Raw genomic sequence first — 16,241 nt, 5'->3', positions numbered from 1 at the left:
GAATTACTTTCTAAATATAGAACAAATGTACCTTGTATGCCCAATGTGACGCATATGTGACATTTCAGATCTGGGGCAGTGGGTGGAGCTATTACAAAAAAAACTTCATAAATGTGTTATATATCATTCATTTGATATAACTTACAACCCCCGTAATCTTCATGAAAGTAGAAATAGGTATAATCATCATCATCATCATCTAATAATAATATAATATTAGTTCGTATGACTGTTACTATAAATGTTTGATTCATTTACTAACATAATCATCCTGCTGTAACCAGGTTTATTAGTATGCTGCTCGGCAGATACCCATCACTAACCCCAGCAGTTAAAAGACATATACATTGTCTTGTTAAACTGTTGCCTGATAACTTGTTTCCCCAATCAGTTTGGACCTTAGTTTATCGATCTGTGGACTCAGAATCCCACTACAGAGTCTTGCTCTGGTTAAGAAGTCCAGGCTCCGATCCAGTAGGCAGTGCAGAGCTTAGATGGGAGCCAATGGATGAGAGGACCTGCCCAGTTCTAACCGCCGCTATCCTCCAGATATGGTAAATGGGCTGCGTCTTATATAGCGCTATATAGCGCTTTTCTACATGTAAACCCTTTAAATGCCAGTTTAAAAATTGGAATTATCAATTAATTATTTTAATAAAATTCACAAAAAGGAATTATTTTCTCTATAATAAACAGTAGAGGGTGGGGCATTGGGGGTGATTATATAGATAATAATTCATGTTTTGTGGTTTTTTTGTAAAGAAATTGTGCAGTCCTTCAAATGTTTAAACTGGGATTTAATGGGTTAAAATCCTGAAAACGTTTGGTCATTTTGACAATGGCTCAAGTTAATCAAGTGATTTCTGAACAACAAAGCAGAAAAAATGTATAGCTTTATGAGGATTTCATGACAGATTATGTGCACAGATTTTTTGTCCACGAAGATGTCCAAAGATTGCAAAATTTAAGCAGTTGAAAAAGAATTAAACACAATTAACTGTCAGCGAAATCACATGTAAATTATGACTCTGTGTTTAACAATTACAGCACACATAATACCATTTTTTTTTAAATCAAATCAAGCTCAAGCTTTCTACTTAAAATCAAAAACTGATAGTTGCACTACCCACCTCTGCTTTTTTGTACCCAACTTGGCTGTTTTGAGGTGGCAAAGAGGATTATTATCCGTTAACACAAGGAACTTTGATCCCCAAATAATCTCTGAACGGTTCTTCACATTTTAAAGCAAGCAATTCAAACTTTGTGCTACTGTAGTTGTGGTCATTTTTCTCAGCCTGGTGTAGCCTGCGGCTAGCATAAGCTATGACCCGCTTGGTGTGACCCTGCTGCTTACACAATACAGGCTGTAACCATGTTGACAAGCATCTGTCTTTACTATGAAGGGTTGAGTGAAACTGGCAAAACCCAAAATGGGAGCAGAATTAAGTTTGTCGTTCAGCTGCTCAAAAGCTAAATCACACTCAGGAGGCCACACAGCAGCTAAGTGTGGACCAGGTCTTCCTGTTTGCTTGGCACCTGTACTTCTGTTAAAAAGTCATAAAGTGGAACAGCAATCTGTGAGATCCCCAGAATGAATCTCCTCTAATTGCTGCAGAACCCTAAAAATGAGTCTCTAACAGAGCCTGGGACCCTCCACTTTTTAACAGCAGACCTTGTATAGTTGTGTCCACACACTTTACCTTGAAACCAGATTCTGCCAGTCGCTTAAACACAGTCTCAAGCCTCTCTCAGTGTTGCTCAAAGGTCCCTGAAAAAAACTAAATGTTATCCAGGTTCACAAGAACGATCTGAAAAATGAGATCACCGATAATCACCTGCAACAGTATTTGATATGTGGCAGGTCCATCACAGATACCAAACAGCATCCTGGTATATTCACTGCACCAGACCAAATGGAGGTTACATTGTGCTTCTCACACACACACACGCATGCACACGCGCACACACACACACACACGCATGTATGCACACACATGCATGCACACGCGCACACACACGCACGCACACGCGCATGCACACACACGCAGCTCTCCAGCATCTGTTAACATTTTTATTGCAGACTGTAAACTGTTCAAATCTGAGGACCTTTGAATGAGAACGAGGATTGACCAAATGATGTTTTGTATTTTGATATCACCATGAGCTACACCTCTGGTTACACCGCCTGTGCTGCTGGCTTTGAGAATCATTCTGTGTACTAACTCTGCGACAAGACCCTCGATGCATTTAAAAGTCAGTTTCGAAAAAGAGAAATCCACACACTCATCAGCAAACGCACATAGATTACTTAATTTAATAGACTACTCATACAGTAAAAACACTGAAACCACAATATTGTCTCTAGATGCAGAAAAAGCATTTGACAGAGTTAACTGGAAATTTTTAATTGCAACTTTACACAAATTTGGTTTTGGAAACTCTTTCATAAACTGGCTAAGAATATTATACAATTCCCCAACAGCTCGTATCAGAACAAATAACCAAACATCCTCCAGCTTCTGTCTCCTGAGGGGCACCAGACAGGGATGCCCACTCTCCCCTTCACTGTTTGCAATTTTTATCAAACCACTAGCAGCAGAATTTACAGGCTACAACAATTAAGGGCATAAAATGTAAGAACATAGAACATAAAATCAGTCTCTATGCAGATGATGTGTTGCTTTTTCTCCCAAACTCACAAACCAACCTTTCTGAGGTAATTACTTTAATAAACTGGTTTTCAAGAGTTTCAGATTATTCAATTAACTGGTCAAAATCTACAGTTCTTCCAATTAACTGCTCCTTCCATAATTCTTCTTCTGCCCCACTACAATCTGGAAATATTAAATATTTAGGTATTAATGTTTCTCCTAAGCTTTCAGACTTAACTAAATTAAACACCTACGACTGCACAGCCACTAACAGCTCCAACATCATTGTGAAGTTTGCAGACGACACTACAGTGGTGGGTCTTATCACCAACGGTGATGAGACAGCTTACAGGGAGGAGGTCAGCGCCCTGACCCACTGGTGTCAAGACAACCATCTCACCCTCAACGTCGCAAAGACAAAGGAGTTGATAGTGGACTTCCGGAGGTGCAGAGAAGTACACACCCCCATCACCATCAACGGCGCTGCTGTGGAGAGAGTGAGCAGCTTCCGGTTCCTTGGCGTACATCTGGCTGAGGATCTTACGTGGTCAGTACACACAAACAAAACAGTGAAGAAGGCGCAGCAGCGCCTCTTCTTTCTCAGGAGACTGAAAAGATTCGGCATGAGCCCCCGCATCCTCAGGACCTTCTATCACTGTGCCATTGAGAGCATCCTCACTGGATGCATCACCACCTGGTATGGCAACAGCACCGCCTACAACCGCAAAGCTCTCCAGCGAGTAGTGCGGTGCTCTGAACGGATAATTGGAGGTGAGCTTCCCTCCCTCCAAGACATCTACAGGAAGCGCTGCCTGAGGAAAGCGGGGAGGATCATCAAGGACTCCAGTCACCCCAGCCATAAACTGTTCAGACTGCTTCCATCAGGAAGGAGGTTCTGCAGCATCCGGTCCCGTACCAGCAGACTGAGAGACAGCTTCTTCCATCAGGCCATCAGACTGATGAACACTTCATAGACACCTCAGCTTCACTACTGGAACTTCAACATTATGCACTCCATACTGTACAGTAATGCCACTTGTTCTGCACATGTCTCAACTCTGTATATTTTTATATATTTTATTTATTGTTGACTCTATTTAATTTGTAAAATATGTGTATACACACACACACACACACACACACACACACACACGTAGAAAAACATTTAGTATACACATCCAAAAAAAATTTTTTTTTTGTTGCATATACTATTATATATTGTACATATATTTATTAGTTTCAGATGTAGCCATTCTTGTATTTTGCTTGTTTACATTATTGTATTTTGCACAACTCTGTTGCTTGTGAAGCTCGCACACAAGAATTTCACTCACATGTGCTGTACCAATGTACCTGCACATGTGATGTGACAATAAAAGAGATTTGATTTGATTTGAAACCACATCCCACTTCTAAAGAAAGTAGAAGGCGATCTGACTAGATGGAAATCTTTACCCATATCACTCATGGGAAGGGTCGCCACTATAAAAATGATGATCTTGCCAAAAATAAATTATTTATTTTTAATGATCCCGAACAAACCATCACAAGATTGGTTCAGATCTCTGGATTCGTATATTTCTAAATTCCTTTGGAAAGATAAACCCCCGTGTATCAGCTTAAAAACGCTTCAAAGAACCAAGGATAAAGGAGGATTAGATCTGCCTAATTTTCAACAATATTTCTTGGCCAACAGGCTTCAGTAAATCTCAGGATGGTTAAAATGTACCCTCTTAGATGAACCTTGGCTAGATGTAGAACAGGCTCTATGCAATAATGATCCATTTGGCAAAGTAAATCCATTGGGTATCCTTGTTGGTCTTCGGACAACAATTCTGACGGCTAAAGAACCAAATGGGACAGGCAAAAAAAAAAAGAGAAATCCAAAAAATGATCACAGATTAAGACATTGTGGTGGCTGTAGCTCAGGTGGCTGAGCAGGTCAGCCACTAATCAGAAGGTCGGTGGTTCGATCCCAGGCTGCCTCCTGGCTGCATGTCAAATATCCTTGGGCAAGATACTAACCCCATGTTTGCCTACTGGTGGTGGTCAGAGGGCCCGCTGGCACCAGTGTCCGGCAGCCTCGCCTCTGTCAGTGCGCCCCAGGGCAGCTGTGGCTACAATGTAGCTGCCATCACCAGTGTGTGAATGACTGAATGTAGTGTAAAGCGCTTTGGTGTCCTTAGTGACTGAGTAAAGCGCTATACAAATTCAAGCCATTTACATTGTGTTCCTCCAGTATTTTGCAGTGTTGTCACTTCATTGGTTTTTCTTTGCTTGTTTATACAGTAGCATCATAGGTTTTAAACCAGATTGAGTTGCTGGGCTCCAAGCACTTAGAGATGAGACAGACTCATGGCATGCAGGTGCAACTGAGCAGCTTTTCCACATAAACATGATCTTATAAAGCAAAAACAGAAAGCCAGTAATAAGTCTTTGCAGCCACAGGAGGCTGTGACACCGTAGAGAGGAGCGAGCACAGTCTCAACAACAGAGTGAGGAAGAGACAGAGGGAGGTGAAACTGACATGGTAAGAAAACAGATGGAGGGTCGTTATCAGGAAGGGAGAGATTCAAGCAGAATAAATGGCTTTATTGACCATGAGCCACTTAATTGTCACATGCTGCAGTGCAGTGACACTAAGAACTACAGCAACTGTACCAAGCTGATAAAAACAAGCAAACAAAAGTTACCATATCAATAATTAAAACAAAGTGAAGTATATTTATTTATTTTTAATTAGTTAAAAAAAAAATTTCAGCGATCATGATGGGTTACCTGGACCAAAATTGCCAGGTCCAATTTTGTGTTCAGCCCTGTGTGTGTGGGATTATTCTGTGTTGTTGTGTTACATAGTTATCATCACTGAGGTGGATCTCATGTTGTATTTCATCAATGTAACCCAAATCCTCATCCTCAACTGCCATACCCTCCAGTGTGTATATGAAGGCTGCATTTTTTGATCACGTTGATATGACGCTAGGACGAGTGTGCTGAATCTTTGACAAGGCCAGTCTTTCTCTTCTCCACACTGATCATTATGCAGGCACTATCCCTCCCCTCTTCAGCTGGATACACATCATTGCCATTTCCTTCATCGATGCCACTCAGTGCTTCATAAAAGGAGCAGCCTCTTTCTACTGGTAACAGGCCAAACCATATTTTTCCTACATTCCTACTTTTACATGGTTTTTCTTTATCTTCAGTCTCCTTCCAGCTGGTTGAAGATTCTCCAATAATCGCTGGCTCTCCCTTGTAACCTACCTGGATCCCTTACCTTCATCTTCTCACCTGCCTGCTCATCCCCTGCTGCCAACACCATTACTAACCTTCCCCTGTTTGAGCATAATAAAAACTGTGAAACCGTGTCTCACCTGGTTCTGCTTTTAAGTCAAATCTAGTTATTTGGTCATGCAACCATGACATTTGTTTTCACAGCCACTATATATGCTCCCCAAATGCAAGTAAAACTTTCAGTTTTTCATAAACGACAGGTTTCTCTGGCGTTCCATATCTCTGACACTCATTCAGATCTCATGCTGTATATCACAGAGGACAATGTTTCCTTCCTTTTTCTTCCTCTAGTTTTTTGGAGTGTATTTTTGTTTACAATAACAATAACAATTCTGGACTGTGTCATAAAATTAAAGCCAGACATTCTCCCTAACATTCCTACAAACATTAGGAGAAAATTATCATATGGGTACTAATTTTATCCAGGTCAGTAGTTTAAATTTGCCAGCTGGACTCCCTGCAGTATCCATTGAGTCCTGGTGGTGAAAAAGATGCCTAAAGAACTTAAGTGTGTAATAGACTCAGTTGTAAAAATTGTAAACTTCATAAAGACCAGGTTGGCCTTTCCTATTCCATGAGCTCTGTAATAAGATGGCCAGCAAACATGTCCAGCTTCTGCTCCATACTGAAGTATGATGGCTTTAAAGAGGGGAGAAACTTTCTAGGCTTTTTGAATTTCACAGAGAGGTCCAGGTGTTTTTGAAGACACTGTGTGGCTCAATCAGCTGGAATACTCGTTGAACATTTCTTGTTTAAATGAGCTGAATTTGGGACTACAGGGACTCTCCATCAGTGTTTTTGATGTGCAGGACCAAATCAATACAATGTCGAAGAAACTGGAGTTTTTCAAACTCGAGGTCAGGACAGGCGATGCTTCAACTTTCTCCAGTTGGAGAGTTTCCTGTCTGACAACAACCCGACCCTCACCAAGTCAGACAACAGTTCATCTGTGTTGTCAGAGTCACTCCTTTCAGCCACGCTAGGAGAGTTATTAGCTGACTTTGTGCATGCATAAGCTGATCGATCACTATTTTCTGAGCTTCTGAGATAATGCCCCTGATCTTATTCCCTTCTTTGTGTTTTTTCCACCTAGAAACACCAGGTGCTGTAAGCTCAGGGTGGCTGTAGCTCAGGAGGTAGTGCAGGTCATTACAAACTGTAAGCTTGGAGATCCCTGGCTGCTCCAGTCTCCTGCCAAATATCCTTGGACAAAATACTAACCCGAGGTTGTTCTCTGATAAATGAATCAGGGTTTGAATAGCACATAGAAAGCGTGTTGCATGAAGCACATTGAGTGCTCAGGTGGTGTAGGAAAAATGCTATTTAAGAACCAATCTGTTGACCCAGAATTGTAGATGGATATTAGAGGATCAAATACTTATTTCAGTGAATCACAAGCATATCGTAGCTTTTGTATAATGTGTTTATTCTGGATTTTTGGTTGATATTGTGTGTTTAGCATAAAAATTATTGGCTGTTCAGTTCAAACTTGTGTTACTCTCTGAGGTTTGTGATTGCTGCATATGTGCATCAGATTTAGAAATGCTCCCATTCAGTGGTCCATGGTATGGCATACAGAAGGAGGTAAATGACCTGCACTGGTACTTCTTCAGGGACCCCAACAAAATGGAAATCTTTGGGACTGAAAGAATAAAACACCAATTAAAAGCGGTGTCTGGAACAATAGCTTCAACCAATGGAACAGAGAAACAGGGCTTTTGTCTACATAGAGTCCCTGCTTCAAAGCAACAAGTCTTCTGATCTCTCACTCCAAATGAAAACAGTGTTTAACACCACTACTGTTTGAATATTTTTTGGATAATTTGATTGAAAACTCCTTCTACAAAACAGGGCCTCATGGTTTGATGGGAGTTTCCTGAAGGCTCTTTCTGTTACAGTTGATTAACTAAACGTTGCCACACAATGTGCCTTTGTGGACCCATAGGCACATGTAATCCAGACTGAACGAGACTTTATTGTTCCTACTGTACGCATTCTCTGTGAAACGACCAGTCATCCGTTTGAGGTATTTCAGTCTTCGATTCTGTGTTGTAATGACAAAGCTCATTGACGACATAACTTGCCAGCCACTCCATGTGAGCGGTAATCCTCTCTTACAGAGCTTTGTTACCAATGTTACGTGCAGATTGCCGCCTGCTAACAGGGACAGAGGAGCAGTGGAATGCAATAATCCCATAAACCCTAGTCCTCACGGTTTACCCACCACTTCTCCACAATAGCATCATACAGATTTTAGTTAGGACAGCATTTTACAAAACTCCCTGCCTGCATTCTTCTTCTAATTTTCTTCAGTTTAAATTTTAAGGATCACCATCATTTTTAAGTTTTTTAGTTTTTACCTTAATCGGGTATTTTTTGTTTGTTTGTTTTTATCTAGAAGGTCACTAAATGGGGATGGACTCTGGGGTTAATATTTCAAATGAAGATGCACCTTATGGGGGGAAGAGTGCATTTACCCAACTGGAGCATAACATTGTGGCTGGATATCTCATCACTGCAGGTAACAACAAACAACCCTTATGCTGTGTTTTGCCATGTTTGCTCTGCGTTATGTTCTTCAGTTTTGCAGTTGTGTAAATGCAGTCATTGTGTGGTTAAGAGGGATAATAGTCTGTTATAATCATTTGAATTTTAATGGTTAAATCCTAAATGTGTCTTTGATATTCTTTCTTTACCAGTGAGATGTCATAGGATTCATCCAACCAAGCCCAGCGAAGCAATGTGGTTTCTTGACAAAACTTGGATATCAGCATTTATTGAGTTTTAACCAGCTAGTTCTTATTTTCATATAATTTTTACATTTTAATTTGATTGATGTATGTTATTTTATGGAAGGTCATCTCCTTACAAGCTTAAAGAGAAATTCTTGTGAGTGTTGGTCGTGTTTATTCTTCAGCGTATGACTGGAGATAATCACTATTGTAACCACTTAGCAGCAGCCACCTAGGTGATTAGAATCATGCCAACCTCCTGGGTGTCATGTATGTCTGTTTTGTATTTGCTATTTGCAGGACAGATCAAACTATAGGTTTTAAGTGAAATCAACAAAGACTTGTAGTCAAAAGTTAATTCTATCTTTGTCTTTCTCCCTGATGCTAATGCACATACCATCTCCAGTCCATATTGGGTTCATTTTCGAAATAAGAGTCTATACTAGGTTATAGGATGTTGGCACAATGCTCCGTTTTATGCTAGGTTGCAGATGAATGGTCAAAAAAATACCTTGCATGTCACCTGCTAATTGAAAGGTTGGTGGTTTGACCCCCTGTCTGCTCCAGTCTGTTGTATCCTTGGGCAAGATACTAACCTCAAGTTGCTCTTTAAAAACCCATTACAGTTTGAATGTAATGAACAGCGTGAATGTTAGAAAGAGCACAGAAAAAAGTGCTTGTGTGAACGAGGCAAGTTGTTGTAAAGTGCTCAGACAGTCTAGAAAAGCGCTGCTATATGAGTCCTGTCCACACTGATAGATGATTTTTCTTGACCTCCATAAAAAAAGGACTGCACTTATAGTAGGCCATCTATTAATATGACATTATCCCATAAGTTTAAAACTACACTGTTGTGAACATGGACTACAAAAAGCCTTTTGAAATAGTATGCTATGTATAATAATGACTAATCATCTCCTAAACTAAAGTCTGGGCTCTATCACGCGTGCATAAACACGATTATTTATTTACAGCACTGTTCCAGTTACTTATTGTCAGCAGATTAGACATGTGACCCCTCTGGGCTCCAGACAGCTGACAATAAACTGGCAGCTCAATATTAACCAACATTAGTCCAACTAATGTTAGGCTTGAGTTGACCGAGAAACAGTTTGATTACATTCTTACAATAGAATAGAATAGAATTCAACTTTACTGTCATTGCACATGCACAGGTACAGGGCAACGAAATGCAGTTTGCATCCATCCAGAAGTGCTTTAGTGATATAGATATATTACAATATATATTAGCAATAATATAGATATGTAAGTATATTAAAGAAGTGGGTCTATTATGGTATGTTATAATGTACACGGTATGAAGTATGTTGTGAATATTCTATAACTATAAGTATGTACAGGCTGTAGTGAGTACAAGCTATGTACAGGCTATGAACAGGATATAAATGTGAAATAAATAACTTTACAGAAAACTGAGATATACAGCTATACAGAAATGGGAACTGTGCAAGTTGTAAACAGTTGTAGGATTAAAGATTATCGAATGTACAGAATGATTATTTACACAGAGCTATACAGTAGTGCAGTTAAGATAAGTGAGATATGTGGATAATTTCTATCATTCTTGAATGATATGAGACTTTATTTCCTAAAAGACGAAGACTTTAAGCTTCTTCAGGGCCACTTCCCTCATTTACAAACCAGCCTAAGCAAAACTGACTATTTGACGACCAACCTGGAGCCCCAAACAGGAGAGGCCTGGTGTATGTTGGATTTTTAAAAATATTAAATATAGTAATATTTGCTATTATGCTATTTATTTCGTCATTTATATTCATAAATATTAGAATTCTGCTACAATTTCTTTCAGCTGGAAAACATGCTACATGAGTTTGCTATGTTTTATCGAATCTAAGGCCCCAGAGAATACAGTCTGACACTGCCTATGTTGACATATTTAAATACGTTACAGTATCCTTTTTAGCTTTAGACAAAGCAACTGGAACCTAAAGCACTTTTATTTACTTTCTCCTCAGTCGACTTTTATTTGGATGAAGATATTAAATCTCGTATTAAATCTTGGGGGGTTGCACTCTCTGAGTGCTCTTGTTTGTATTTCTGTCTTTTTTAAAAGCTCCTTTTATCCCTTGCCATTGTTTAATAGAGAGCCAACAAATAAATTTTCGTTGTATCCTACTACAGTGACAAATAGGGTATCTTAATCTTAAACTTCATGTTTGACTTTCACACTGTAACACTGTCTTTCTTTTCATTTCTCAGGTGTCATCAGTTTAGCGAGCAACATTGTGGTGCTATTGATGTTTGTAAAATTTAAGGAACTTCGCACACCTACCAACTTCATAATAATCAACTTGGCTTTTACTGACATTGGAGTGGCTGGTATTGGCTATCCCATGTCCGCTGCTTCAGACATCCACGGCAGCTGGAAATTTGGCTATGCTGGTTGTCAGGTGTGTAGAATACGACTGCCTCTAATTCCACTACATGCACATCTAGTTTTGTCATTTTATGCTGTTTGTTGTTTAGGTTATGTTCAACCAACTGCAGCTATAGAAAAATCTAGCACTTGTTAACATTGTTAGTGAACCCAGTCGCAAATAAACTAGGCAGTTTTTACCCATGTCTGTGTCAATATGTGGAGAGTATTTATGAGCAGTGTTGGGGAGTAACGGAGTACATGTACCGCTGTTACGTATTTAAAATACAAAATATGAGTAACTGTATTCCGTTACAGTTACCGTTTAAAAGGTGGTATTCAGAATACAGTTACTTTGTTGAAGTAAATGGATTACATGGCAGTCTTTTCCTGTTTCATATATTGGCCTATGCCCTCTCGATTTTTGCTAATTCGGTGCCGGTGGAAAACAAAACACACAATAAGAGGCTCTAATGCCTGTCTCAATCTCGCAACCCATGTCACCTCTATTTGAGGTCCGCATAATTACGTGAAGAAATATTTTTAAAAATTAATATTCAAAAAATGATTTAATATGATGCAATAGGCAGAGTGTTACAGGCATCGCCCTAAAGAATGTAGCCTGTAGTCCGTGCTGCAGGGAGAATGGACTGCTGTACCCGTTATGTGTCTGTGAGCGAGGAGGGAGAAAAAGGAAAAGTAGGAGCTATCACCGAGCAGAAACAGGAGCTGGAAGCATGTAAATATAATAATAACCACTGCAGCCAAGAATGAATGAATGAATGAATGAATGCTTTATTGGCCATATGCAGGTTGCCCCACAGAGGAATAGGACCCCCCCCCCCCCCCCGACTTACACACACAACAACAAGACAACACAAGGGAATACAGTCGGAGATCGGCAGCGTTAGGAGAATAACACCGAAAAAATTACACAACATTGGGAAAAGTACAAGAGGAAAAAAAGAGACCTCTTCACACGCTGGGCAACCTATGGGAGGACAGCATGAGAACAGGAAACAAAAAAAACTCCTCTGCACAGAGAGCACATTTATGTCCACATCACAACATCAGAGCACATGACAAGCCACAGGGGATGGATAGGGGGGTGGGGGGTGATTCGAAGGAACACATCAGTCGTCCTGCACCATGCTATCATTTCAGCGCGGCACACAGACCCGCTGCCTTCCCCCGCAGGAACAAGCATCGAAGGCGTTTGGAAGGGAGGGGGACGAGTGCGTGCTTATCAGTGTAAGTGTGTGTGTGTGCGTGTCCATAGTTCAGCTGAGACAGTGTCCTTCGGCCTATCAGGCTAAGTAAACAGTCCTCCAGCCAATCCAGGTGTCCTTCATGGGATGGGAAGAATAGTCATCACACAGTCGTTATCGGGGAGTTGTTTTGGTGGGCTCCAGCCTTGGGCCTGGGCAGCTGGCGCCGTGGTGTCCAAATGTAGAATATTGTTGATTTCTCCTTTATGCGAGTAGCGAATTTAGCACTCCGACACTGGGGCCTCGATTTCCCGTTGGAGCGCTGCGAGCCTCCCCATGATGGTATCAAGCTTCTGTTCCGTGGTGTTGTCATTCTTTTGGTTCCGAGACCCCACAGCTGCAGTGAGCCGTTCTGCGATGTTATCCAACTTTCGCTCAAGGGTGTTATTGTGAGCAGGCCCCTCTCTGATGTATCCCATCATACGCTCAATGGTGTTAGTCTGAGTCTTCACGGCAGCTGTAAGCGTCTCCAAGGTGTTAACCATGCTGCGTTCGGTGTGGGAGGCCGCGCCTCGTCCCATCGCTTCAATTCCAGCGGTCAGCTTAGGGGGGGGTGTGAACAGCTGGTTCCGCTCTCTTATTTCTCCGATAAGTCAGGGCCAAGCCAGCTCCGATCAGCAAGAACCCTGTTATCATGGTTCCGAATAGGTAAATATCCTCAGCGTCCTCGATAGACAGTCCCGCCAGGCACAAGATCCTCCAGGTCTGCCACCCATCCATCGTGTATCCGGCAGGGAAAGTCCCTCCAGGGCACTCGGGCTCTCCCGAGCCCAGACTTCTCGTTGAGAAAAGGGTGTCAATAGCATTCAGAGACCAGTTGATCAAATCCATAATTCTCTGTTAGGTTTTAGAGAACGACAGTGAGAGACTGTTCAAGGGAAAAGTAGTGCACGCGAGACAAGACAAGGACACAAGAGGCTAAGCAGGGAAGATAAGGGGAAGGAGGAGAGGAGAAAAGTGCGACCGCCTTCACCGAGAGCCAAGTAAGAAAGAGTGCCTGACGAGACCAGCTGTAAGTAAGCTATTAAGACTCGACTGTATGCTGTGTTCGTGTTTTCCTCCGAAACAATAAGCAGCCTTTCAACGCCTCTCTCTGTCTCTCGCTAGCAGAGTTGACCCAGACAACAAAGTAAAGCTAGTTTTCAGCTATGAGCCGACACGAACCCGACGTATCAGCCAGAGGTCCCTTTACTACGGTTCGGAGCCGCGGACCTGTTTTATATACGCGAGGAATAGTTTTCTATACGAGATCGCTGCAAAAAGTGCAGCCTTACCTAATGTCCACCTACTGTTACTCATTTATATTAAGATTTAAACATCTAGTTGGTGTTGGTGTTGGTATGGCGAGTAACCTTCAGTAATAGTAATAAATCACACAGCAATAATACATTTTATGTAGTTGTAAAAAGCATGATAATAGATTAAGTAATCCAAAGTATTCAGAATATGTTACTAGGGCTGCCACAAACGATTATTCTGATAGTCGACTAGTCACCGATTATTTTTGCGATTAGTCGACTAATCAGATCATCATCCATTAGACGTAAAACGTACAGCTTATTGCACCAGCAGCATCTGCTCTTATATAACTATCATTAGCTTACAGCTGTAAGTGTTTCAGGTCTGTGCTAACTAAAAATAAAGACAAGATGATAGTTTATCAAATTTTAATGAAATTTGCAGATTGTTTCGGTGAAGTTTAATAAACTCCTTGCTATCTAAAATATAACAGGACACCGGAGTAAATTCTTGAGCATCTCACACTTCTGATAATCAGCTGTCTGCTTGATGTTTATTCAGCTGTGTAAAAACTATAACTTTAATCTCAGACAAACTGATTTACTCAGGAACAAATAAAATACTAAAAAAAAAGCCAAACAATAACATTTTTAAGTTATCTAAGTGACTCATATATGTTTAACCCGAGTAGCGAAAGACGGCGGTGGGTTTGAAAACGATCTGCGGGGAGTCCGGTGTTCTCACGGCGCTAGTGACCTAGCCCCCGGCTAGCTATCGAGCTAGTGGGTAACAGACGTCTCCGAAAACGTCGGAGCGCTTTTGAAAATATGTGGTGTCCTGATAAACTGAGCAGATATTTGAGGTTTACACAGCTACATTCTCGCCTGAAAATATGTTAAACGTTTATTTTGTGACCCAGAAAGAATAATAAGAGTAAAGTTAAAACTAACTAGCTGCCGCCATTGTTGGAAACTGAGCTGGGCTGCGCTATGAATTCTGGGACACAGCTTCTTCTTCGGGGTTTAACGGCAGCTGGCATCCTTGTACATGCAGTGCTGCCATCTTCTGTTTCAGTCCGTTATTACACTCTTAAATCCTGCTACTTATTCCTGCGTCTTTTGTGAGCTTACAAAGCTTCAAACGACGTGTTGACTATTAAATTAGTCGTCGACGTAATCGTGACTAGTCGACTAATCTTGGCAGCCCTACATGTTACTCTCATTTGGTAATGTAACAGAATACATTACAAAATACATTTTGGGGCATGTAATCTGTAATCTGTAGTGGAATACATTTTAAAAGTAACCTTCCCAACACTGTTTATAAGATAAAATCTGAAATAGCCTCTTTGTTACATAATGTCTTTTAAAGTTATAAAATGTGTTCCACAATCTCACTGTCATGAAACGCAGTGTGTGGCAGGCAGGTTAGGACCCAAATGCAGGCCTCTCAGGTTGGACTGAACTTAACTTTATTGCTGGAAAGTACAAATAATTAAATCCAAAATGGACAGATACTTATGCATCCAAACACTGGACGCCCTGAACAAATGTGACACACACCAAGAAGGAGATCATGACTAGGGATGGGTACCGGTGTCCGGTGCCATTATGGCACCGGTTCTGACATAAACGGTAGTAACCAGACCGAAAAGCAGCGCACATTTCGGTGCTTTATTTCCTGAGATGTCACACACTTTGGATTCTAGCCAATCATTTTACCTTACCAAGGATAGTAGGCGGGCCCAGGTACGTACGTTCTTTTAGAGCAGAGCTACAGAATAAAAAGTCTGGCTGTACTTCACAGCAAAAGATGCAGACTCAGCAGCCTGCAACAAGTGCTTTAAGGTGATACTGTGCAAAGGAGGTAACACCTCGAATCTGATGAAACACCTGGCAACGCATAGCGTTTTTTTAAAAGCTGAGAAATGCACAATATTTGATAGCTTGCTGCGAGACCTCACACCGTGCACATCTACAGCGGGTGTGGTGCCTGTTATCGGACCCGGAGTTAGCAACATCTTCCAAAAACCCAAAGAGGAGAGTCCTGGCCCCTAGCCCTGCCAGTGTAGCAGAAATGATGAGGATGATGATGCAGCAGCAGCCGTTCTTCTCTGCGTGAGTAGCTTAATGTTGTTCGTGTGTAATTTACGTTGAGTAGGCTAACCACGTTATTACATTAATGCATGTAAGGTGAACTAGCAAACATCATCATAGCTACATGCGGCTGTCTTCTTGTTTGATGGCAGGTACTCCCTTCACCCTGGCCAAAAAGGCTAAAATGACCAAAGAAAAAGTGGAAAACGGCTAAACATGAGAGGTTTTTAGACAAAATTGGTGTTTTCTCCAATGATTAAGCACTGCTTCCAGCCAAGAGTGATACCATATATGCTCTATAGCTGCAGAAAAGGCTAACATTGTTATCTTTTTACCAAAAAAACAGCTAAACATGAGAGGTTTTTGGACAAAGTGTGTGTTCTCCATTCTTTAAGCACCGGTTCGAGCACTGTTTAAGCACCGGCACCGTTTCAAAAGTACCGGTTTGGTACTGGTATCGGATAAAACCTAAACGATAACCATCCCTAATTATGACAACGGACAGAGGGAGATACAGACAATATATACATAAGAGGGAATTGGGGCAGAGAGGAAACAACTGG

General features: G+C 41.1%; 2 protein-coding genes and 1 long non-coding RNA gene across 4 annotated transcripts in view; 2 read left to right on the top strand and 1 right to left on the bottom strand.

Moving 5' to 3' along the window:
• The window catches only part of LOC146646011 (uncharacterized), a 238,836-nt gene that overhangs the window by 46,553 nt on the left and 176,042 nt on the right, over positions 1 to 16,241 (top strand). The window lies entirely within an intron of this gene.
• Positions 1 to 16,241, bottom strand: part of cox8a (cytochrome c oxidase subunit 8A) — a 28,717-nt gene that overhangs the window by 7,891 nt on the left and 4,585 nt on the right. The gene's annotated exons all lie outside the window — the stretch shown is intronic.
• rrh (retinal pigment epithelium-derived rhodopsin homolog) overlaps positions 1,777 to 16,241 on the top strand; it is a 28,915-nt gene continuing 14,450 nt past the window's right edge. The window contains exons 1-2 of the mRNA XM_085392437.1: positions 1,777 to 8,466; positions 10,919 to 11,109. Of these exons, the coding sequence (XP_085248563.1) occupies positions 8,355 to 8,466; positions 10,919 to 11,109 (303 nt within the window). The 5' untranslated portion in view covers positions 1,777 to 8,354. The remainder of the gene's footprint in view (positions 8,467 to 10,918; positions 11,110 to 16,241) is intronic.

The sequence above is a fragment of the Rhamphochromis longiceps genome, linkage group LG19 (assembly GCF_057381845.1).
Source record: "Rhamphochromis longiceps isolate RC_006_pf linkage group LG19, R_longiceps_female_GT1.1, whole genome shotgun sequence".
Lineage (NCBI taxonomy): Eukaryota > Metazoa > Chordata > Actinopteri > Cichliformes > Cichlidae > Rhamphochromis > Rhamphochromis longiceps.
The sequence above is the reverse complement of the archived record's forward strand: the minus strand, read 5'-3'. Positions and strand labels throughout refer to the sequence as shown.